Here is a 25004-nt window from a genome sequence, read left to right on the forward strand (position 1 = left end):
GTGCTTAAACCCCTCAGAACTGTTCCATCTCTACTGAGCACTGAAACTTCACCATCTGTGTCAATGATCCTGCCACTGAAAACAAGGATTGTACAATCCATGACTCCAAGTGTGGAAGACAGCAGCATCACTCCAGATGTCAGGCTTTATTTCACTACCTATGTTTCAAGGAAGATGTGCCTTCTTATGTTGCACTTTAACTTGCTTTTTATTATTGGTCATTGGTCCAAGTTTAAAGAAAGGAGAAGTGCATTTTTATGTTGCACTGTTTTTCATTAATTATGTTAAAAGGAAGATAAAAATGCATGCCATGAATTGATTAACGTGGACTTAAACAAGTTGAAAAACTTATTGGGGTGTTACCAATTAGTGGTCAATTGTATGGATTATGTACTGTGCAATCTAATATAAGTTTCAATCAATCAAAAAGTCAAGTTGATCAACAAATTGTATTATTCTCCAGTGCAATAACAGTACTGAAATGAAGGCTAAAAGGGCATTAATGGGAGCTTTAAAAAAGAAAGAAAAATAGAACTAATTAAATAGTTACTTTTCACAGTAACGCATTACTTTTTGGTGTAAGTAACTGAGTTACTTTTGAAATAAAGTTACTAGTTTTCAGTAACTAACCCAACACTGGTCACGGATGGGTTTGGGAAGAGTGTTCCAGAGGGTGGGAGCAGCGATGGAGAAAGCTGTCACCCCAGGTCCGAAGCTTGGTTCTGCATGGTGGGGAGAGCAGGTTGGCATCAGAGGAGCGGAGGCTGCGTGAAGGTATGGAGGTGAAGCAGGTTGGTGAGGTAGCAGGGGGCCTGCTTGTGGAGGGCTTTGTGGGTGAGGAGGAGGATTTAAAGTGGATCCGGTGAGGACTGGGGAGCCAGTGGAGTTTCTGGAGGACTGGGGTGATGTGCTCACGGGAGCGGGTGTGGCTGAGCAGGCGGGCGGCAGAGTTTTGAACGTATTGGACTTTGAGAATTTTGCAAGATGAGTCGTAGAGGATGCCGTTACAGTAGTCAAGTGTGGAGGTGATGAAGGCATGGATCAGGGTTTCAGCGGCAGAGAAGGATGGACGGAGACGGGCAATATTTTGGAGGTGGAAGAAAGCAGTTCTTGTGATGTGGTTGACCCGGTGTTGAAAAGAGAGCTTATTGTCCAGAATGACTCCGAGGTTGCGGATGTGAGTGGATGGGGACAGAGTAGAGTTGTGAGCAGTTTTGGTGAGGGATTTGGGGCCCACGATGAGCATGTCAGATTTGTCAGTTGAGTTTGAGGAAGTTGGAGTGCAGCCATGATTTGATTTCAGTGAGGCAGTCGGTCAGGGTGGAGAGATTTTGTGGAGATGTAGCTGGACATCATCTGTGTAGCAGTGGAATTGGAGGTGATGGCGGCGGATGATGTTACCGAGGGGGAGCATGTACAATGAAGAGAAGTGGACCAAGCACCCAACCCTGGGGGACACCTAGTGACAGAGGGGCAGTACTACCTTTACAAGAAAGTATGTATTGATGTATTACAGTACAAGGACACAATTACTTATATAATATACTATCTTTACATGAAAGTGTAAATACATATGTATATAATATATTTAGCAGTATTGATGTATTACAGTACAAGGATAGAAACATGCTATATTTCCAAGAAAGTGTATGTATTAGTGTACTACACTTCAAGGACAGAAATACTTCTAATATACCAACTTTAAAAGACAGCATAATGATGTACTACCAGGACAGAAACACATGTTATACTATCTTTACAAGAAATGGTAAGTATTGATAAATACTGATGAAATATACTATCTTCAGAATAAATCCCAAGTACTGAAGCACTACAAGGACAGAAATATTTCATCCTGCATGACTTGTATTTAACTCCTGAGTAAACACTGCCCCCTGGTGGACTCTTTCACCACATACCTTGTCTCCTTTGGTTCCACTCAGACCTTGAGCACCTGGAACGCCCATCGCTCCTCTCTCTCCTTTGCTTCCCTGTCATATATGAGAACAATGAATAAGTATTGTACTTTCAACACAGTCTTTCCCACTATTCCTTGTGGAGCCACTGGACCGCGCTGACCTCGGTCTCCCTGCAGTTACACGTATGAGGTGAGTACCTGGAGTCCGTGTTATTGACTCAAGTATTTACCTTGGGACCAGGAACCCCAGGCTCGCCCTATAGTAATAAGTCATTTCAGGTGTGCAGTAGAAAAACAGTCTAATCGATAAGCACTGGATTTGTTTAGGTACTTACCAAAGGTCAAGGGTCACCGGACATGCCGGCATGACCTCTGGGACCAGGCTCGTCCTAGCAAGAGAAAAAGTGGTTAAAAGTGAAGTGCATAATGTAAAAAGTTTGATTGAATAGTGCTTACTTTAACTCCAGGTCCACCTTTGGCTCCTGGACTAGCAGGTAATCCTAGAGAGAGAAACGCAGCACAATCATACACATGTACTAGAACACTCTTTATTTAGGACCACATGTTACAGTGCATTTTAATGTACAATCACCTCATGATAGTATTACACAATTCCCTAAGCCAGTGATTCTCTAACTACAAAGAATGACATAAATATGCAAACAGTGTTACTGTTCAAACTGTGGCCAAAAATATTCAATGAATACTTATGGCCACTACACAACTGTATTTCAATGTTGGTCATTATGGTGATACTTGGAGAGCAAAGTTGTTTTTCCTGAAGTGGTGTACACACACACATGTCAAATTGTATCTATTTTATTGTGTAAATGATAGTAACATATACATGTTTGTCAACATTTGGCTAAAAGCAAAATTTTTTATGTATAAATGTTAATTTCTGAAAGTAAAAACATTTTCTAATTGGCTAAACTGTTTCAAATGATCAATTAAATCTGTGAAAACTGTTAAGTACAAAAACCCTTAAATAGATATCTTTATTAAAGTTTTCTAACTTTTTTTTTTTTTTTTTTTTTTTTTTTTTTTTTTTTTAAATTGTATCATATTTTTTAAATGCTTTTAAAATCAATTTCCACTGATAGGGCCTAGGTTTAAGAATAAACTTAAACATTTACAACAATATGAATGAAATTAAATATAAACAATCCATCCTAATTATAAGAATAAACTTCACTGTGCAATCTACTAATAAAAGTCTCAATCAATCACGTAGTGATACAAGAACCAGGAAGATAAAGTAAGATCTGTCATCTCTGATTTCAAGTTGAAACAAGTTGTAAAGAAAATAGCTCCTTCTTACCTCGCTTGCTGCTTCCATCCTGCTTGTAAACTTCTGACTGTTGCAGTCTATTTATTGGATGTTTTAGATGTGATTGTGATTGACTGATTGTTTTCACCTGCTCAGGTGAGCCACTTCCGCCACGTGTCTTTTAATGACAGCAATAGACTGGAGGGGAACGTGCGCCCTCCTGTGGACTTCTGCCGCAATTGCACACATAAAGAAAGGCATTATTTGCAAGTGTGCCTTATTTAGCTTCCCAGACTTCACAGTCTGAGTGTCCCTTATTTAGAGGAGCAGACATGTGAAGAAACACCTCTGGCTATTGCCCAAGTGTCTTTTAATGACAGCAATAGACTCTGGAGTGTGATTATCTTGTGTGATGACTGTATTATGATGATAGTATATATGATAGTATATATCTGTATCATGAATCAATTGGACCCCGACTTAAACAAGTTGAAAAACTATTGGGGTGTTACCATTTAGTGGTCAATTGTACGGAATATGTACTTCACTGTGCAACCTACTAATAAAAGTCTCAATCAATCAAAATCCTTTTCAGATAGGATTTGTAAAAACAAAACACTCTTGCAGAGCCAAAACTAGACTTCAACTTAAGAGTCAAATATCTTAGTGCCATCTTGCAAAAAAATCGATTTTTCTTCAATTCAACACGATTGTCGATTCAAAAAGGATTTTTTTCCCGATTCAAAAGGATTGTTTATTCATGGACTACATAGATTTCAGCAGGATTGAAAAGGATTGTCTATTGATGGAATACATAGATTTCAGCAGGATCTACCCCAGTCTGCTGACATGCAAGCAGAGTAGTAGATTTTTGTAAAAAAGCTTTTATAATTGTAAAGGACAATGTTTTATCAACTGATTGCATTAATGTAAATTTGTTTTAACTATTAAATGAACCAAAAATATGACTTATTTTATCTTTGTGAAAATATTGGACACAGTGTGACACTATTGTTCTTTTTTTTATTTTTTTTTATAAATGTCCAATGATAATGTCAATGAGGGATTTGTAATCACTGCTATGTTGAAATTGTAACTAATATTGATACTGTTGTTGATAATATTCATTTTTGTTTCACTACTTTTGGTTTGTTCTGTGTGATGTTTGTGTCTCCTCTCAATTGCTCTGTTTATTGCACTTCCGAGTGTTGCTGGCTCGGGTTTGCTTTTGGAATTGGATTGCATTGTTATGGTATTGCTGTGTATTGTTTTGTTGGATTGATTAATTAAAAATAAATAAAAATAAATAAATAAAAAATACAAAAAATAGATTTTTTAAAAATGACAATCGATTCTGAATCGCACAACGTGAGAATCGCGATTCGAATTCGAATCGATTTTTTCCCACACCCCTAATATATATATATATATATAAAAAATAAAAAAATGCTAGAAAAAGAATCTGTGATTAATCAGGATTAATCACAGATCTAGAGTGTGATTAATCTGATTAAAACAAATTAATCACTTGACAGCCCTTAGATATACGGTATAAATGTTAATTTTTGTATATGTATATATACATATACAGTATGTACAGTATATATATGTAGCTGAGTGGTTAACACTGGCAACTGTGCACCAAGGGGTACTGGGTACAAATCCCGGTCAGGTTACAAGACTCCAGCCAAAAGAGTCAGTGTTTTTTTACACGTCCATTTGTAGTTAACTGAGACAGGTTCTCATTTAAATATGTCATTGGGGCACGACAAAGGGTAGCTGAGTGGTTAAAGCAGTTAGCTTCCAATCAAAGAGGACTGGGTTCAAATCCCAGTCATGGCCAAGCAGTGACTGGGTAAACTCCGGCTGGAGGAGTTACTTTTTTGTATCATAGTTTACTGAGACAGTTTCTCAATTAAATATGTCATTGGGGCCCAAAGTCTTGGCTCCAGCAGACCAATGATAGTTGAGTGGTTAAGGCAGCTAGCTGTCAATCAAAGGGGATTGGTTTCAAATCCACGTCATGTCGTGCAGTTACTAGGAAAGCTCCAACTGGAAGAGTTGCTGTTTTATATCCTAGTTTACTAGGACAGGTTATGTCATTGGGGCCTGAAAACTGTGAATAGGCAGATAAAGGATAGCCGAGTGGTTATAGCAGCTAGCTCCCAATCAAAGGGTACTAGGTTCAAATCCAAGTCATGGTCCAGCAGTGACTAGGAAGGCTCCAGCTGGGGAGTTATTGTTTTATATCATAATTTTCTGAGACAGCTTCTCAAATAAATATGTCATTGGGGCCCGAAATCTTGTCTCAAGAATAATTGTTTCAACTATTAAATGAACCAAAATATGACTTATTTTATCTTTGTGAAAATATTGGACACAGTGTGTTGTCAAGCTTATGAGATGCGATGCAAGTGTAAGCCACTGTCACACTATTGTTCTTTTTTTTATATATATAAATGTCTAATGATAATGTCAATGAGGGATTTTTAATCACTGCTGTTTTGATATTGTTACTAGTATTGATGCTGTTGTCGATAATGTTCATTTTTGTTTCACTACATTTGGATTGTTCCGTGTCATGTTTGTGTCCTCAATTGCTGTTTACTGTTGTTCTTAGTGTTGCTGGGGCGGCTTTGCTTTTGGAATTGGATTGCATTGTTGTGTATTGTTTTGTTGATTGATTAATAAATTCATAAAAATATTTAAAAAATAAACATATATAAATCAAATGTTAACAATCAAATGTAGATACTTTTTCTTATGCTTTCTTTTACACCTGTTGGGAGTGCATTCCACATTGATGTGGCATAGAAAGAGAACGAGTTAAGACCTTTGTTAGATGGGAATCTGGGTTTAACGTGGTTAGTGGAGCTCCCCCTGGTGTTGTGGTTATGGCGGTCATTTACGTTATGGAAGTAGTTTGACATGTACTTCGGTTTCAGGGAGGTGTAGTGGATTTTATAGACCAGGCTCAGTGCAAGTTGTTTTACTCTGTCCTCCACCTTGAGCCAGCCCACTTTGGAGAAGTGGGTAGGAGTGAGGTGGGATCTGGGGTGGAGGTCTAGAAGTAATCTGACTAGCTTGTTCTGGGATGTTTGGAGTTTAGATTTGAGGGTTTTAGAGGTGCTAGGGTACCAGGAGGTGCATGCCTAATCAAAAAAGGGTTGAACGAGAGTTCCCGCCAGAATCCTCAAGGTGCTTTTGTTGACCAGAGAGGAGATTCTGTAGAGAAATCTCGTTCGTTGGTTGACCTTTTTGATTACCTTGGTTGCCATTTTATCACAGGAAAGATTAGCCTCTAGAATGGAACCTAGGTAGGTGACCTCATCTTTCCTGGTGAGAACAACGTCACCCACTTTTATAGTGAAGTCATTGACTTTCTTAAGGTTGATGTGGGACCCAAACAGGATGGATTCCGTTTTACCCAAGTGTATGGATAGCTTGTTGTCAGCGAGCCAGGTGCAAGTTCTACAGAGTTCAGCACTGAGGATTTTCTCCACCTGTGACTTGTCCTTGCCGGATACCAGCAAGGTCGAGTCATCCGCAAACAAAAACAATTCACAGTCGCATGCCGATGACAAGTCGTTTATGTATACCAGGAACAGTAAAGGCCCTAATATACTGCCTTGGGGGACTCCACAGCTCACTGAGAGGGGGGGGGGGACACGGTGCCGTTCACCTCTACCACCTGTTCCCTCCCCTCCAAGTAGGATTGCATCCAGCTCCATGAGGTTTTGTTAAATCCGATTGCTCTGAGCTTATCCAACAGTATCTGTTAGTCTGTCTCTACCCCCCTCGGTGAAGCCACATCCGGTGGTCCATGTATCCCAGAGTAAGCCTGTCTCCAGTTCTCCACTCTCTTCCCCTGACCCTACCCCTCTGGATAACGCTGACCCAGTTTGGACCGTCAAGGAGATCCTTGGGGTCCGTCGGCAAGGTAGGGGCCTGGTATTTTTGGTAGATTGGGAGGGTTATGGTCCAGAGGATAGATCCTGGGTGTCGGCCTCCTACCTTGCTGACCCCACCCTTCTGGAGGACTTCTATCAGGTCAACCCTGGAGCTCTCCGGCGCTCGTCGAGAGCCTCGCATAAGAGGGGGGGCACTGTTACGTCTGCTTCTCCCTCCTCGGCAGGAGCTCCTCGAAGCTACGCTGCAAGCACCGCAGGACACGCCCCCGCACGCGCCACGCAGACCGCGGCCACGCGCCTCCACAGCCGGCGGCAATCATCAGTCAACGCACCTGGTCTTGACGAGAAGCAGCAGCATAAAGGCTCACTCCACTGACTACTCCACGCCGGAACAAAGCCCTGATTCAGTAAGCTTCACGTCTCTGGCTCCTCACCTGTGTCTCTCTCTTTTGCTCGCTTTGTCTCCCTCGTGCCTAGTCCTTATTTGTCCTTGTCATCTCCTGTTCCCACAGTACATCCGTGTCTCCGCAGTGAGCCTCACCTGCCGATCTTCCCCCTGGACTCTGACTGCCTTCCTCCACCTCCGCAGGTGGATGACTAAGAGTGTATGAATAAGAGTGTATGAATAAGAGTGTATGAATAAGAGTGGATGACTAAGAGTGGATGACTAAGAGTGGATGAATAAGAGTGGATGACTAAGAGTGGATGACTAAGAGTGTATGAATAAGAGTGGATGAATAAGAGTGGATGACTAAGAGTGGATGACTAAGAGTGGATGACTAAGAGTGGATGAATAAGAGTGGATGAATAAGAGTGTATGAATAAGAGTGGATGACTAAGAGTGTATGAATAAGAGTGGATGACTAAGAGTGTATGAATAAGAGTGTATGAATAAGAGTGTATGAATAAGAGTGGATGACTAAGAGTGGATGAATAAGAGTGTATGAATAAGAGTGGATGAATAAGAGTGGATGACTAAGAGTGGATGACTAAGAGTGTATGAATAAGAGTGTATGAATAAGAGTGGATGACTAAGAGTGGATGACTAAGAGTGGATGACTAAGAGTGGATGAATAAGAGTGTATGAATAAGAGTGGATGACTAAGAGTGGATGACTAAGAGTGTATGAATAAGAGTGGATGACTAAGAGTGGATGAATAAGAGTGTATGAATAAGAGTGTATGAATAAGAGTGTATGAATAAGAGTGGATGACTAAGAGTGGATGACTAAGAGTGGATGAATAAGAGTGTATGAATAAGAGTGTATGAATAAGATTATATGAATAAGAATGGATGACTAAGAGTGGATGACTAAGAGTGTATGAATAAGAGTGTATGAATAAGAGTGGATGACTAAGAGTGGATGACTAAGAGTGTATGAATAAGAGTGTATGAATAAGAGTGGATGACTAAGAGTGGATGACTAAGAGTGGATGACTAAGAGTGGATGAATAAGAGTGGATGAATAAGAGTGTATGAATAAGAGTGGATGACTAAGAGTGTATGAATAAGAGTGGATGACTAAGAGTGTATGAATAAGAGTGTATGAATAAGAGTGTATGAATAAGAGTGGATGACTAAGAGTGGATGAATAAGAGTGTATGAATAAGAGTGGATGAATAAGAGTGGATGAATAAGAGTGGATGAATAAGAGTGGATGACTAAGAGTGGATGACTAAGAGTGTATGAATAAGAATGTATGAATAAGAGTGGATGAATAAGAGTGTATGAATAAGAGTGTATGACTAAGAGTGTATGAATAAGAATGGATGACTAAGAGTGGATGACTAAGAGTGTATGAATAAGAGTGTATGAATAAGAGTGGATGACTAAGAGTGGATGACTAAGAGTGGATGACTAAGAGTGGATGAATAAGAGTGGATGAATAAGAGTGTATGAATAAGAGTGGATGACTAAGAGTGTATGAATAAGAGTGGATGACTAAGAGTGTATGAATAAGAGTGTATGAATAAGAGTGTATGAATAAGAGTGGATGACTAAGAGTGGATGAATAAGAGTGTATGAATAAGAGTGGATGAATAAGAGTGGATGAATAAGAGTGGATGAATAAGAGTGGATGACTAAGAGTGGATGACTAAGAGTGTATGAATAAGAATGTATGAATAAGAGTGGATGAATAAGAGTGTATGAATAAGAGTGTATGACTAAGAGTGTATGAATAAGAGTGTATGAATAAGAGTGGATGACTAAGAGTGGATGACTAAGAGTGGATGAATAAGAGTGTATGAATAAGAGTGTATGAATAAGATTATATGAATAAGAATGGATGACTAAGAGTGGATGACTAAGAGTGTATGAATAAGAGTGTATGAATAAGAGTGGATGACTAAGAGTGGATGACTAAGAGTGTATGAATAAGAGTGTATGAATAAGAGTGGATGACTAAGAGTGGATGACTAAGAGTGGATGACTAAGAGTGGATGAATAAGAGTGGATGAATAAGAGTGTATGAATAAGAGTGGATGACTAAGAGTGTATGAATAAGAGTGGATGACTAAGAGTGTATGAATAAGAGTGTATGAATAAGAGTGTATGAATAAGAGTGGATGACTAAGAGTGGATGAATAAGAGTGTATGAATAAGAGTGGATGAATAAGAGTGGATGAATAAGAGTGGATGAATAAGAGTGGATGACTAAGAGTGGATGACTAAGAGTGTATGAATAAGAATGTATGAATAAGAGTGGATGAATAAGAGTGTATGAATAAGAGTGTATGACTAAGAGTGTATGAATAAGAGTGGATGAATAAGAGTGGATGACTAAGAGTGGATGACTAAGAGTGGATGACTAAGAGTGGATGACTAAGAGTGTATGAATAAGAGTGTATGAATAAGAGTGGATGACTAAGAGTGTATGAATAAGAGTGGATGACTAAGAGTGTATGAATAAGAGTGTATGAATAAGAGTGTATGAATAAGAGTGGATGACTAAGAGTGGATGAATAAGAGTGTATGAATAAGAGTGGATGAATAAGAGTGGATGAATAAGAGTGGATGAATAAGAGTGGATGACTAAGAGTGGATGACTAAGAGTGTATGAATAAGAATGTATGAATAAGAGTGGATGAATAAGAGTGTATGAATAAGAGTGTATGACTAAGAGTGTATGAATACGAGTGGATGAATAAGAGTGGATGACTAAGAGTGGATGACTAAGAGTGGATGACTAAGAGTGGATGACTAAGAGTGTATGAATAAGAGTGTATGAATAAGAGTGGATGACTAAGAGTGGATGACTAAGAGTGGATGACTAAGAGTGGATGAATAAGAGTGTATGAATAAGAGTGGATGACTAAGAGTGTATGACTAAGAGTGTATGAATAAGAGTGTATGAATAAGAGTGTATGAATAAGAGTGGATGACTAAGAGTGGATGAATAAGAGTGTATGAATAAGAGTGTATGAATAAGAGTGGATGAATAAGAGTGGATGACTAAGAGTGGATGACTAAGAGTGGATGACTAAGAGTGGATGACTAAGAGTGTATGAATAAGAGTGTATGAATAAGAGTGGATGACTAAGAGTGGATGACTAAGAGTGGATGACTAAGAGTGGATGAATAAGAGTGGATGAATAAGAGTGGATGACTAAGAGTGTATGAATAAGAGTGTATGAATAAGAGTGTATGAATAAGAGTGGATGACTAAGAGTGTATGACTAAGAGTGTATGAATAAGAGTGTATGAATAAGAGTGTATGAATAAGAGTGGATGACTAAGAGTGGATGAATAAGAGTGTATGAATAAGAGTGTATGAATAAGAGTGGATGAATAAGAGTGGATGAATAAGAGTGGATGACTAAGAGTGGATGACTAAGAGTGTATGAATAAGAATGTATGAATAAGAGTGGATGAATAAGAGTGTATGAATAAGAGTGTATGACTAAGAGTGTATGAATAAGAGTATATGAATAGGAATGTATGAATAAGAGTGTATGACTAAGAGTGGATGACTAAGAGTGTATGAATAAGAGTATATGAATAAGAGTGTATGAATAAGAGTGTATGACTAAGATTTATTCATGTATTTTATTATATAAAAATGGGAGCCATTACCTCCCTGCTTGGCACTCAGCATCAAGGGTTGGAATTGGGGGTTGAATCACCAAAATGATTCCCGGGCGCGGCCACCGCTGCTGCTCACTGCTCCCCTCACCTCCCTGGGGGTGATCAAGGGTGATGGTTCAAATGCAGAGAATAATTTCGCCACACCTAGTGTGTGTGTGTGTGTGACAATCATTGGCACTTTAACTGAACTTTTAATGATTATATTCATATTATTCAGATTGAAAAGCTTAAGGGGCCGCATGTGGCCCCCGGACGTTCATCTGCCCAGGTCTGTGCTAAGGTGATCTCTAGAAGTGGTCCACACTCCATGTCAGTAGGTGGCGGTAATGCACACCAGAAGGTTGCTTGCCAACCTGCTATAAAAACAAAAGAAGAAGAAGAAGATCCACACTTCCGGGTGGTGATGACGTCGCGTCGTGACGTCATATTTCAAAATGGCAGAGCCCGCGGAAAGACCCCCTGGAGTCGACTCCATTTCCCAAGAAAAGATGTCAACAGCGCGACCTGTAACAATTATAAGGCCGAGGAGGGTTATTTGAACACACACCATTCAATTATTATAAATGAAAGTCACGTTTTTCAACCGCTCCGGTCTCGTCCCAGCGGAAGTGACGCTAGCACGTCATCAGAATACAACAGCTTGCTAGCTAACACGCCTCCTATCATGTCAGCGCTGTTATTTGTTCACATGTCATTCATTCCTTCTCATTTACATCAACACGACGAGAGAGACATTCTGCCGCTAGACGAAGGTCACCGAGCAGCGATGAAGTTTGCATTTTCGCTAGGTGAGTGTTCAATTGTCCTCCGAGAAAAGTTGCATGAAGTCATTCTATTACACAGGTGAAAGTCATACACACATAATATGCTGGAAAAGTCCATTCATGTCAGCAATTAACTTCAAATGTCAAACTCATTTGTGATGTTAAAGGGAAAACAGTACTTAACTGTGCTTAAATGTATTTATATTATTCAAATGTGAATGATGCTGTATAATAGACTGTATTTATGTTATTGACATGTGAATAATGCTGTATAATCAGTGTTGGGACTAACGCGTTACAAAGTAACTAGTAGTCTAACGCCTTATTTTTTATATTCAGTAACTCAGTTACCGTTACTACATGATGCGTTACTGCGTTATTTGATGTCATTTCTTATGTAGTATCGGCTAAAAACAGAAGATCTGAGTGTGTTTTATTGGAGAGTTGCAGTGTCGTCCTTCTGAATGATTCCCGGGCGCGGTGCCGCTGCTGCCCACTGCTCCCCAAGGGGATGGCTCAAATGCAGAGGACACATTTCACCACACCTAGTGTGTGTGTGTGTGTGTGTGTGTGTGTGTGTGTGTGTGTGTGTGTGTGTGTGTGTGTGTGTGTGTGGGTGTGGAGGGGGGCGTGTCTGTGTTTACTTACAAGACATCATGGTGGAGCTGAAGCCGAGTTTCTTAACATGGAGATATTCTAGAGCAGGGGTCACCAACGCGGTGCCCGCGGGCACCAGGTAGCCCGTAAGGACCAGATGAGTAGCCCGCTGGCCTGTTCTAAAAATAGCTCAAATAGCAGCACTTACCAGCGATCTGCCTCTATTTTTTAAATTGTATTTATTTACTAGCAAGCTGGTCTCGACATTTTTAATTCTAAGAGACAAAACTCAAATAGAATTTGAAAATCCAAGAAAATATTTCAAAGACTTGGTCTTCACTTGTTTAAATAAATTCATAATTTTTTTTTACTTTGCTTCTTATAACTTTCAGAAAGACAATTTTAGAGAAAAAATACAACCTTAAAAATGATTTTTTATTGTAAAGAATAATAAATACATTTTAATTTAATTCTTAATTTTAGCTTCTGTTTTTTCGACGAAGAATATTTGTGAAATATTTCTTCAAACTTATTATGATTAGAATTCCAAAAAATTATTCTGGCAAATCTTGAAAATCTGTAGAATCAAATTTAAATCTTATTTCAAAGTCTTTTGAATTTCTTAAAACATTTTTGTTCTGGAAAATCTAGAAGAAATAATGATTTGTCTTTGTTAGAAATATAGCTGGTCCAATTCATTTAAAACATGTCATCAAACTTCTAAAATTAATCTTAATCAGGAAAAATTACTAATGATGTTCCATAAAATCTTTTTAAAATTTTTTCAAAAAGATTCGAATTAGCTAGTTTTTCTCTTCTTTTTTTCGGTTGAATTTAGAATTTTAAAGAGTCGAAATTGAAGATAAACTATGTTTCAAAATTTAATTATCATTTTTTTCGTGTTTTCTCCTCTTTTGAACCGTTCAATTAAGTGTAAATATCATTAATTATTAATAATAACAGAGTTAAAGGTAAATTGAGCAAATTGGCTATTTCTGGCAATTTATTTAAGTGTGTATCAAACTGGTAGCCCTTCACATTAATCACTACCCGAGAAGTAGCTCTTGCTTTCAAAAAGGTTGGTGACCCCTGCTCTAGACTGACCATGTGTCTTCTTTTGCGGGGCTGTCCGGGCGGAGTTTCTTAAATGCCTCAAATGTCCGGCAGGGTTGCGTATATTTTCAATGTACGTTCAGGGTTAAGATGGGGTTAAAAACCAAACTAATTGTGCACATGCAGCAGCATTCGTGAGGGAGGGACAGAGAGAGCGAGGGAGTGGATTGATTGATTGAGACTTTTATTAATAGATTGCACAGTACAGTACATATTCCGTACAATTGACCACTAAATGGTAACACCCCAATAAGTTTTTCAACTTGTTTAAATCGGGGACCACATTAATCCATTTATTTCAAACTGTCATTGCTCAAAACATAATATTGAATCAAAATCAATGTTATTATGAATTATTGACCTATCCAAGGTTCCCATTACTTCACATCCAATATTCCACTTTGAAAAATATTTTTGGTGGAAGATTTTGCATATTTTGTGTGTTTGCCATTAAAAACATAGTTTTGTTTGACAAAAAAGGGCGGAAAACAAACAGACAAAAAAACAACATAACTAAAACATTTTGAAACGAGGGATAGATCTGAAGTTGATGTAGACTCCAGAGATTTAAGCGTTAAATATAAAATGTTTGTATGCCCTGGCACACCATTATCATCATTTCATGACCCAAGCAAAACACTTTTTACACTTTTATACTGAAATAAATACACCTACAACTTATTCAATAAAAACATAGAAAAAACTACCAGCAGCGGTAAAGTTTAGATCCATGAAGGAAAGAAGAAAGTGAATGAATGTTTATAACTGAATACATTTATATATGTATACACATTTGTTTTCTTTCTTTATTATTTTTTTTTTATGAATTAAGTAACGTATATGACAACCTTTTTCCAAAACACAATATATAATGTGAGATATAACAGGATAATGCATACGTTTATCTTTTTTGTTGTCAAAACGCTTACCAAAAAGTGGGACCCCAAAAATGTACTGTAGGACCCCATTTTTATGACTTGATGGGGTCCCTGGGACCCCATTTTGAAAATTCCTAGCGCTGATCAACAGATTGTATTATTCTCCAGTGCAATAACAGTACTTAAATGAAGGCTTAAAGGGCATTAATGGTAGCTTTAAAAAAAGAAGAAGAAAAAAACAAGTAACTAAATAGTTACTTTTCACAATAACGCATTACTTTTTGGTGTAAGTAACTGAGTTAGTAACTGAGTTGCTTTTGAAATAAAGTAACTAGTAACTTTAACTAGTTAACCCAACACTGTGTATAATAGACTGTATTTATATTATTCACAAGTGAATAATGCTGTATAATAGACTGTATTGATATTATTCACATGTAAAAAATACCTTAGTGTTTATTTTTATTGTGAGCGAACTGTGGTGCTGAATTTCCCCGAGGGATCAATAAAGTACTTTCTATTCTATTCTAAAAACATCCAAATCCATTGCTATTCTTTATATAAAGTAAGACACATGCTGAATAAGAAATATCTGCACATGATTCCTTGAGTAATTCGATTACAAAATACATTCGAGGAATTGTTGCTGCCTCGAGGTGTCGTATATATTTTTTTTTACGGCATTTTGCCTGGTTCACTAAACAGTAGTCAAAGCTCACGTTTCGCACAGACTGTTTAGGTGTTGCACAGCGTGTTTACGTCACAGATCATCCCCCCCTTGCACTGCACGACACCGCTCTTTTAAGTACGCTCCAGTTTAGAAAACGTTTAAACGGCACCGTATGATAATCATCAAAAACGCACGAGAGACAAGAACTTTGTTTATGCGGTCACACCACACAGCACATAGGGCTGTGAGCGCACCTGTTTTTATTAGCACATACACATTTTTAGCTGTGCGTGTCAGCCTTCAATAATGAAAACAGGCGTTTAGGAAATAAGACGATTAGGCCAACCACAATAATTGAGGGCACATCTTAACGTGTATAATTAAACAAAATTGTGATTTATTCGATTAATCGATCGGGATATTCGATAGAATACTCGATTACTAAAATATTCGATAGCTGCAGCTGTAGTTATATTATTCTTTTATTTTTCCATATCTAACATACTGTGTTGAACTTTGGGGAAATGTTTATAGAACAAACACAGGCTCAATAATTCAACTTGAAAAAAGGGTCATTAGAATAATACACAAGGCTGGCTACGATGAACCTACCAATCCATTATTCGTAAGTTCTAATGTAGAGGTGTCAAACTCATTTTAGATCGGGGGCCACATGGACAAAAATCTACTCCCGAGTGGGCCGGACTGGTAAAATCAAGGCACGATAACTTAAAAATAAAGACAACTTCAGATTGTTTGTTTTTTTCTTTGTTAAAAATAGAGCAAGCACATTCTGAAAATGTACAAATCATAATGTTGTTGTTTTTTTTTTTACACTTACATGTTGCGGTTAATAGTATTCTACCTTTATTTGTCGATATGTATACTTTCTGATGAAATGATGTGATAATGTTCATCAGTCAACTCATTGGTGTTCATTTTTAATCTATTAAGATAAAATAATAATATGTTATTTAAATGGAGGCTTCTCACATGATGAGATAACTTCTGGAAATGACTGGCTCATAAGGGTCAAAGGTATAAATGTGTGTGTCCAAGTTAAAGGAAAAGGCAGGCTGTCTTCTTCTAATGGATTTATTACAATCTTTACAAGCCGGGTAACGTTTGCTGTGGTCTGGAACAACATGGCGCACAAACAACTATCAGAAATGCAGCCAATATTACGTACAGATAATGTGTCATGAGACATGCAAATATAAATGAAATGCACAGAGGACATAAGTAAAGGAAATTAAATGAGCTCAAATATTCCTACAAACGAGTCATAATGATGCAATATGTACATACAGCTAGCTTAAATAGCATGTTAGCATTGATTAGCTTGCAGTCATAGCTCTGACCAAATATGCCTGATTAGCACTCCAACAAGTCAATAACATCAACAAAGCTCACCTTTTGTGCATTCGCGCACAGCGTAGAACGTTTGGTGGACAAAATGAGACAAAGAAGAAGTGGCATAAAACACGTCTTTCTGTGGCAGCGTCAGAGAAAGTTGTACATGTAAACAAACAACAATGAGTTCAAGGATCGCTGAAATGAGTAGGACAAAACAGTGCTTGCTAAATCCTCTCATCAGTGAAGCATGTTTAACATAAACAGTGGGACTTCTAACAATTAGGAAGATTTGTGTCATGTTTGTTCTCCTACAGGAAATATATTCCAATAAAAATGTTCTTCATCTTTTTCCATTTTCACACATCTCTGAAAGAGGTCCAGGGAGCCACGAGGGCGGTGCTAAAGAGACGCGGGTTGCTGACCCCCGGCCTACACCCGAGACTGGCCGCCAGTTCATCACAGGACACATGAACAAGCCTTCGCCCTCAAATCAGAGAAGTATTCATTTACTCTAACATGACTTTTATTCAGTTCAATGCATTTATTGTCATTGTCATAGTGAATAACACACACACTGCATAGTAACCATGTAGCAAAAATGTGTTAGGTGGTGCAATCCTGACCCATGAAACACGGCGTAAACACAAAGGGTGCCACGAACGATGCACAAAATTCACAGTCTGGTATGGATCGGTACTTGAGCGGCGCCGTTCCATACATTTTTTCAATACCCAAAAAAGGGAAATGTTCATGCCTTTTTTTTAACTTGTAGTTTATTGAAATTGTCGTTGTCCACGACAGAAAACGGTCGGCAAGGCGAGTTTATTTACAGAGCACAGTTCGTACTACAGGCAGGCCAGTCTAGTACCCGCACTCTTTTACTACGAAGCCACGCTGTTGTAACACGTGCAGAATGTGGCTCGGCGATATCTTACTGAAATAAGCAGGGGCGGCCATGAAAAAGACGTCGCTTGGATGGCAACTTTTGTTGCTCCAAAACCTGTATGTACCTTTCAGCATGAATGGTGCCTTCACAAACGTGTAAGTTACCCACTAATACACCCCCATATCATCAATCTTTATTGCAGACCTTCAGATCCATTTAAACATATAAAAACAGAATATAATACATTAAAAAACAAAACAATAAAAACATACATTAAAAACAAAACAAAACAAGTTTTCCATACAATTACAGACGCTGGGTTTTCAACTTTGCGCCTAGAACAATCCGGATGGTTCTTTTCCTCTTTGGACCGGAGGACACGACGTCCACAGTTTCCAAAAACAATTTGAAATGTGGACTTGTCAGACCACAGAACACTTTTCCAGTTTGCATCAGTACATCTTAGATGAGCTCGGGCCGAGCGAAGCCGGCGGCGTTTCTGGGTGTTGTTGATAAATGGCATTCGCTTTGCATTGTAGAGTTTTAACTTGCACTTACAGATGTAGCGACGAACTGTAGTTACTGACAGTGGTTTTCTGAAGTGTTCCTGAGTCCATGTGGTGATATCCTTTACACACTGATGTCGCTTTTTGATGCAGTACCAACACAAATACAACTTTGAAACTACGTGCTTTCTGAGAAGATTACTGTAGTAACTAGTATATCATGCAAAAGCGCAGATTCCAACCAATCAGTCCATCTTAGATGAGCTCGGGCCGAGCGAAGCCAGCGGCGTTTCTGGGTGTTGTTGCATTTATCAACAACACCCAGAAACGCAGAGTTTTGAGGACGAAAATGAATTGATACCATTTTAGAATAAGGCTGTAACATAGCAAAATGTGGCAAAAAATGAAGCGCTGTGAATACTTTCCGGATGCAGTGTACAGTATAAAGGGCAGATCAATAGAAGTGATAATTAGACGTTGCAGTTCATGGGTGGGATGTGAGAGAGGGTCACTGCCTGAGGATACAGACGAGCTGTTGGCAAGTTGTCCTGGCACGTATAGACCTGTTCCTTCTACCTGAGGGCCGCAGGTGAGGAGCAGGGTGTTGTTGGTCACGCAGGATGCTGTGCACTCGCCTCAGACAGCAGGTAGTGTAGACTGTGCCCATCTCTGGAAGACTTGATTTTTTTTCAGCTGTTTTAATCACCGATTAGAGAGTCTGCTGTCATGGCACACTTCTAAAAGCTCACTCTTACACTAGGAAGCGGAGTCATTCATTGCGCTTTACCTGACACATGAAACGTGACAAATACGATCGCTGAGATGAATCGGATCAGGCCCGTGAACAGGTTCTATCCGGATGAATTTGCTAAGTATACAAATGAGCTGAAATTTTTGTATGAAAGAAACTGCTGTTTTAAATGTGTCCACTAGATGTGGCAATGGCAATTCTTTGTATCTTTGTAGATGATGCTACATACAGGATGTACAAAAAAAATAAAACACATGATGTCAGTGCAACAGTCGAAGAAAATTAGCAAACTACATAAATAACATCCTGTAATTTGATTTTGATTTTTTTTTTTTTATCTTGTTAGATTGAAAATGAACACCAATGAGTTGACTGATGAACATTATCGCGTCATTTATTCAGAAAGTATAAATGACGACAATTAAAGGTAGAACACTATTAACTGCAACATGTAAGTGTAAAAAAACAACATGATTTGTTTATTTTTGAGAAATTCTATTTTTAAACAAAGAAAACAATCTGAAGTTGTCTTTATTTTTAAGTTATCGTGCCGTGATTTTACCAGTCCGGCCTAGATAAATTGGTAAACATCCTCACAAATATTGATATAAAGCATTACCGTATTTTCCGGACCATAGGGCACACCGGATTATAAGGAGCACTGCCGATGAATGGTCTATTTTTGATCTTTTTTTCATATATAAGGCGCACCGGATTATAAGGCGCATTAAAGGAGTCATAATATATATATTTTTTTCTAAATGTAAAAGACTTCCTTGGGGTCTACATAACATGTAATGGTGGTTCTTTGCTCAAAATGTTGCATAGATGATGTTTTACACATCATCTTCAAGCCGCTTCCGGGTGCGCCGTTTTGTGGGCGGTCTTATTTACGTGGCTCACCTTCGGCAGCGTCTTCTCCCCGTCATCTTTGTTGTGAAGTGTCAAAAGATGGAGCTAACTGTTTTAATGACATTCAGACTTTACTTCAATCAATAACGGAGCAGCATCTCCTCATCCAGAAACAACAACACCAGAAATGTGTCCCGTGAAAAACCGTCCGACCAGAACTCTAATAACTAAAGTTCCTTGGGTGAATAATGGTAACTCACTACACCGCTATGTTTTAGGGCTTTCATGGCGAGTTTACTGACTGAAATAAGTAATAACTTTACACTGCTTTTTATTAGAAATGGCAACAGCAGAGGATGGATGTCCCATAACAAGAAGGTGGAGAAAAAGAAGAAGCTTATCGACTACGGTGTCGGCACGGACTACAAAGGCGGACCTGCACAAATTTTCAGGTACCAGAAGGTAAGAAAAGTTTCTTTTGCATAATATTGCGAAACAAAACACCAGAAAATATGTCTTACCTTATACACACAGCATAATAATACTCCTATGTTGAAGCACAGTACAATCCATCAAGCGGTGCAGTTTCATAGCTGACCAAAGTCCTACTAAAACATTTTGATAGATTTTTGAGCGCCGTGTGTAATGTTCTATATTTTCAATGGAGCATATACAATGTTGGTGTTGTTTACTTGAGTCATATTGCGGTCTACACGAAATCAAATCAAATCAATAATGGAGCAGCATCTCCTCATCCGGAAACAACCACACCGGAAATGTGTCCCGTGAAAAAACGTTCAACCGGAACTCTCTACTAACTAAACTTCCTTGGGTGAATAATGTAAACTCACTACACCGGTATGTTTTAGCGCTTTCATGGCAAGTTTACTGACAGATATAAGTGAGAACTTGACACTACTTTATATTAGAAATGGCAACAGCGGAGGATGAATGTCACATAACAAGAAGATAGAGAAAAAGAAGAAGCTTATTAACTACAAAGGCGGACACACAATTTTTCAGGACTCATGCAGATCCCAAATACAGATCAGCAGGTACCAGAAGTTAAGAAAAGTTGCATAATATTGCGAAACAAAACGCCAGATAATGTCTTACCTTATACACACACCATAATAATAGTGGTATGTTTAATGCGCCGACAATCCTTCAAGCGGTGCGGCTTCATAGCTGACCAAAGTCGTGCTAAAACATTTTGATAGATTTTTGAGCGCCGTGTCTAATGTTCTATATTTTCAACGGAACATTTAAAATGTTGCTGTTGTTTACTTAAAAGCCATCATAGTGCAGGCTACACGTATCTCTTATGTTTGACTGCCATCTACTGCTCACACTTATAATTACACCATGTACCAAATAAAATAGCCTCGAGGTGGGTAAGCTCAACCAAACTTGTTCATTACATTAGGCGCAACTGTGTAAGGCGCACTGAGAAATAAAAAAGGATTTTAAATGCGCCTTATAGTCCGGAAATTACGGTAAACGCATTGGCCAAAAAGTGCATTGTGTGTCCTCGCCGCGATCTATTTTACATTGTTGAAATGTCGGCAAAGCAAATGTGAGTATGTGAAGAACGAACCTGGAGTGAAACAGCGCACAATTCAACGTCAAGTTCGGTCTCGATACCTTTCATCTTTACCATGGAAAAAAGGACGTACGCCAGGTTTTTGTGCATAAGCACAACATAACACGAGGCCCCTGCTGAATTGGGATCTGGTCACCCTTAGATATAGAGCAGTGGGAAAAGTGGAAGTGTGCCTGCTAACTCTCACATGCTGTGTGATTTGATAATAACATCAAAAAAGTCCACAATCCAATTTCACAGTGTGATGTTCAGTCAAGGTCGTGCACTTTGGATCCTATTAAAAGTTCAAATGGACCGAGAGCACCCTCGCATAATGTAGGTGAACGGTGGTGATGATGGCGGTGGCAAATTAATATGTACAGTACAGTACATTATTACCTTTTTAACACTAAATTACAAAAAAAAAAATGTTTTGCTAAAATGTCGTAAGGGGGGACCCTGTCGTAAAAATTCCAAAAAACAGACTTGCTTCAGCAGCACAATTCTGGTGCTGTAGTTGTAGGAGATGTCTCAAAACGTCATCAGGAGTCCCTACAAAACCTAAAAATGGCATAAAATGCTTTTTTTGGGAAAACTTTTTTTTTACAAAAAAAAATTCAAAAAACAGACTTGCTTCAGCAGCACAATTCTGGTGCTGTAGTTGTAGGAGATGTCTCAAAACGTCATCAGGAGTCCCGACTAAACCCGTAAATGTAAGAAAATGTAAGAAAATGCATTTTTTAAGAAAAACATTTTTTGCTAAAATGTCGTAAGGGGGGACCCTGTCGTAAAAATTCCAAAAAACGGACTTGCTTCAGCAGCACAATTCTGGTGCTGTAGTTGTAGGAGATGTCTCAAAATGTCATCAGGAGTCCCGACTAAACCCGAAAATGGAAGAAATTAGAAAAAAAATGCATATTTTAGGGAAAAAAAATATTTTGCAAAATGTCATAAAAAAATTCAAACAAACGGACTTGCTTGAGCAGCACAATTCTGGTGCTGTAGTTGTAGGAGATGTCTCAAAACGTCATCAGGAGTCCCTACAAAACCTAAAAATGGCATAAAATGCTTTTTTTGGGAAAACTTTTTTTTTACAAAAAAAAATTCAAACAACAGACTTGCTTCAGCAGCACAATTCTGGTGCTGTAGTTGTAGGAGATGTCTCAAAACGTCATCAGGAGTCCCTACAAAACCTAAAAATGGCATAAAATGCTTTTTTTGGGCAAACTTTTTTTTTACAAAAAAAAATTCAAAAAACGGACTTGTTTGAGCAGCACAATTCTGGTGCTGTAGTTGGAGGAGATGTCTCAAAACGTCATCAGGAGTCCCGACTAAACCCGTAAATGTAAGAAAATGTAAGAAAATGCATTTTTTAAGAAAAACATTTTTTGCTAAGATGTCGTAAGGGGGGACCCTGTCGTAAAAATTCCAAAAAACGGACTTGCTTCAGCAGCACAATTCTGGTGCTGTAGTTGTAGGAGATGTCTCAAAACGTCATCAGGAGTCCCTACAAAACCTAAAAATGGCATAAAATGCTTTTTTTGGGAAAACTTTTTTTTTACAAAAAAAATTTCAAAAAACAGACTTGATTCAGCAGCACAATTCTGGTGCTGTAGTTGTAGGAGATGTCTCAAAACGTCATCAGGAGTCCCGACTAAACCCGTAAATGTAAGAAAATGCATTTTTTAAGAAAAACATTTTTTGCTAAAATGTCGTAAGGGGGGACCCTGTCGTAAAAATGCCAAAAAACGGACTTGCTTCAGCAGTACAATTCTGGTGCTGTAGTTGTAGGAGATGTCTCAAAACGTCATCAGGAGTCCCTACAAAACCTAAAAATGGCATAAAATGCTTTTTTTGGGAAAACTTTTTTTTTGCAAAAAAAAATTCAAAAAACGGACTTGTTTGAGCAGCACAATTCTGGTGCTGTAGTTGGAGGAGATGTCTCAAAACGTCATCAGGAGTCCCGACTAAACCCGTAAATGTAAGAAAATGTAAGAAAATGCATTTTTTAAGAAAAACATTTTTTGCTAAAATGTCGTAAGGGGGGACCCTGTCGTAAAAATGCCAAAAAACGGACTTGATTCAGCAGCACAATTCTGGTGCTGTAGTTGTAGGAGATGTCTCAAAACGTCATCAGGAGTCCCGACTAAACCCGTAAATGTAAGAAAATGTAAGAAAATGCATTTTTTAAGAAAAACATTTTTTGCTAAAATGTCGTAAGGGGGGACCCTGTCGTAAAAATTCCAAAAAACGGACTTGATTCAGCAGCACGATTCTGGTGCTGTAGTTGTAGGAGATGTCTCAAAACGTCATCAGGAGTCCCTACAAAACCTAAAAATGGCATAAAATGCTTTTTTTGGGAAAACTTTTTTTTTACAAAAAAAAATTCAAAAAACGGACTTGTTTGAGCAGCACAATTCTGGTGCTGTAGTTGTAGGAGATGTCTCAAAACGTCATCAGGAGTCCCGACTAAACCCGTAAATGTAAGAAAATGTAAGAAAATGCATTTTTTAAGAAAAACATTTTTTGCTAAAATGTCGTAAGGGGGGACCCTGTCGTAAAAATTCCAAAAAACGGACTTGATTCAGCAGCACAATTCTGATGCTGTAGTTGTAGGAGATGTCTCAAACCGTCATCAGGAGTCCCTACAAAACCTAAAAATGGCATAAAATGCTTTTTTTAGGAAAACTTTTTTTTTACAAAAAAAATTTCAAAAAACGGACTTGCTTCAGCAGCACAATTCTGGTGCTGTAGTTGTAGGAGATGTCTCAAAACGTCATCAGGAGTCCCGACTAAACCCGTAAATGTAAGAAAATGTAAGAAAATGCATTTTTTAAGAAAAACATTTTTTGCTAAAATGTCGTAAGGGGGGACCCTGTCGTAAAAATTCCAAAAAACGGACTTGATTCAGCAGCACAATTCTGGTGCTGTAGTTGTAGGAGATGTCTTAAAACGTCATCAGGAGTCCCTACAAAACCTAAAAATGGCATAAAATGCTTTTTTTGGGAAAACTTTTTTTTTACAAAAAAAAATTCAAAAAACGGACTTGTTTGAGCAGCACAATTCTGGTGCTGTAGTTGTAGGAGATGTCTCAAAACGTCATCAGGAGTCCCGACTAAACCCGTAAATGTAAGAAAATGTAAGAAAATGCATTTTTTAAGAAAAACATTTTTTGCTAAAATGTCGTAAGGGGGGACCCTGTCGTAAAAATGCCAAAAAACGGACTTGCTTCAGCAGCACAATTCTGGTGCTGTAGTTGTAGGAGATGTCTCAAAACGTCATCAGGAGTCCCTACAAAACCTAAAAATGGCATAAAATGCTTTTTTTGGGAAAACTTTTTTTTTACAAAAAAAAATTCAAAAAACGGACTTGTTTGAGCAGCACAATTCTGGTGCTGTAGTTGGAGGAGATGTCTCAAAACGTCATCAGGAGTCCCGACTAAACCCGTAAATGTAAGAAAATGTAAGAAAATGCATTTTTTAAGAAAAACATTTTTTGCTAAAATGTCGTAAGGGGGGACCCTGTCGTAAAAATTCCAAAAAACGGACTTGATTCAGCAGCACAATTCTGGTGCTGTAGTTGTAGGAGATGTCTCAAAACGTCATCAGGAGTCCCGACTAAACCCGTAAATGTAAGAAAATGTAAGAAAATGCATTTTTTAAGAAAAACATTTTTTGCTAAAATGTCGTAAGGGGGGACCCTGTCGTAAAAATGCCAAAAAACGGACTTGCTTCGGCAGTACAATTCTGGTGCTGTAGTTGTAGGAGATGTCTCAAAACGTCATCAGGAGTCCCTACAAAACCTAAAAATGGCATAAAATGCTTTTTTTGGGAAAACTTTTTTTTTACAAAAAAATTTTCAAAA

At 38.3% G+C, this 25004-nt stretch overlaps 2 protein-coding genes across 7 annotated transcripts in view; one reads left to right on the forward strand and one right to left on the reverse strand.

Annotated features, from left to right (window-relative positions):
• Positions 1 to 471: 471 nt before the first annotated feature.
• Positions 472 to 2466, reverse strand: LOC133645326 (uncharacterized). Of its 2 annotated transcripts, none has more exons than XM_062040213.1 (4): positions 2375 to 2466; positions 2254 to 2307; positions 1920 to 1991; positions 472 to 1459 (listed from the first exon to the last, which is right to left on the reverse strand). In XM_062040213.1, the coding sequence occupies exon 4, from the start codon at positions 1244 to 1246 to the stop codon at positions 641 to 643; it is 606 nt and encodes a 201-aa protein (XP_061896197.1). In that variant the 5' UTR covers positions 1247 to 1459; positions 1920 to 1991; positions 2254 to 2307; positions 2375 to 2466; the 3' UTR covers positions 472 to 640. The 2 variants fall into 2 exon arrangements, with proteins under 2 accessions (XP_061896197.1, XP_061896198.1); XM_062040214.1 differs by having other exon boundaries at positions 472 to 1483.
• Positions 2467 to 11527: 9061 nt separating this feature from the next.
• The window catches only part of LOC133645335 (uncharacterized), an 82200-nt gene continuing 68723 nt past the window's right edge, over positions 11528 to 25004 (forward strand). The window contains exons 1-4 of one of the 5 annotated variants that reach the window (XM_062040225.1): positions 11528 to 11973; positions 16939 to 17061; positions 19729 to 19809; positions 19897 to 20020. In XM_062040225.1, the coding sequence (XP_061896209.1) occupies positions 11589 to 11973; positions 16939 to 17061; positions 19729 to 19809; positions 19897 to 20020 (713 nt within the window). In that variant the 5' untranslated portion in view covers positions 11528 to 11588. Of the gene's footprint in view, positions 11974 to 16938; positions 17062 to 19728; positions 19810 to 19833; positions 20021 to 25004 lie in introns of those variants that run through there. The other 4 variants (XM_062040227.1, XM_062040228.1, XM_062040229.1 and 1 more) reach the window with 4 other exon arrangements.

The sequence above is a fragment of the Entelurus aequoreus genome, unplaced genomic scaffold (genome assembly GCF_033978785.1).
Source record: "Entelurus aequoreus isolate RoL-2023_Sb unplaced genomic scaffold, RoL_Eaeq_v1.1 HiC_scaffold_41, whole genome shotgun sequence".
NCBI lineage: Eukaryota > Metazoa > Chordata > Actinopteri > Syngnathiformes > Syngnathidae > Entelurus > Entelurus aequoreus.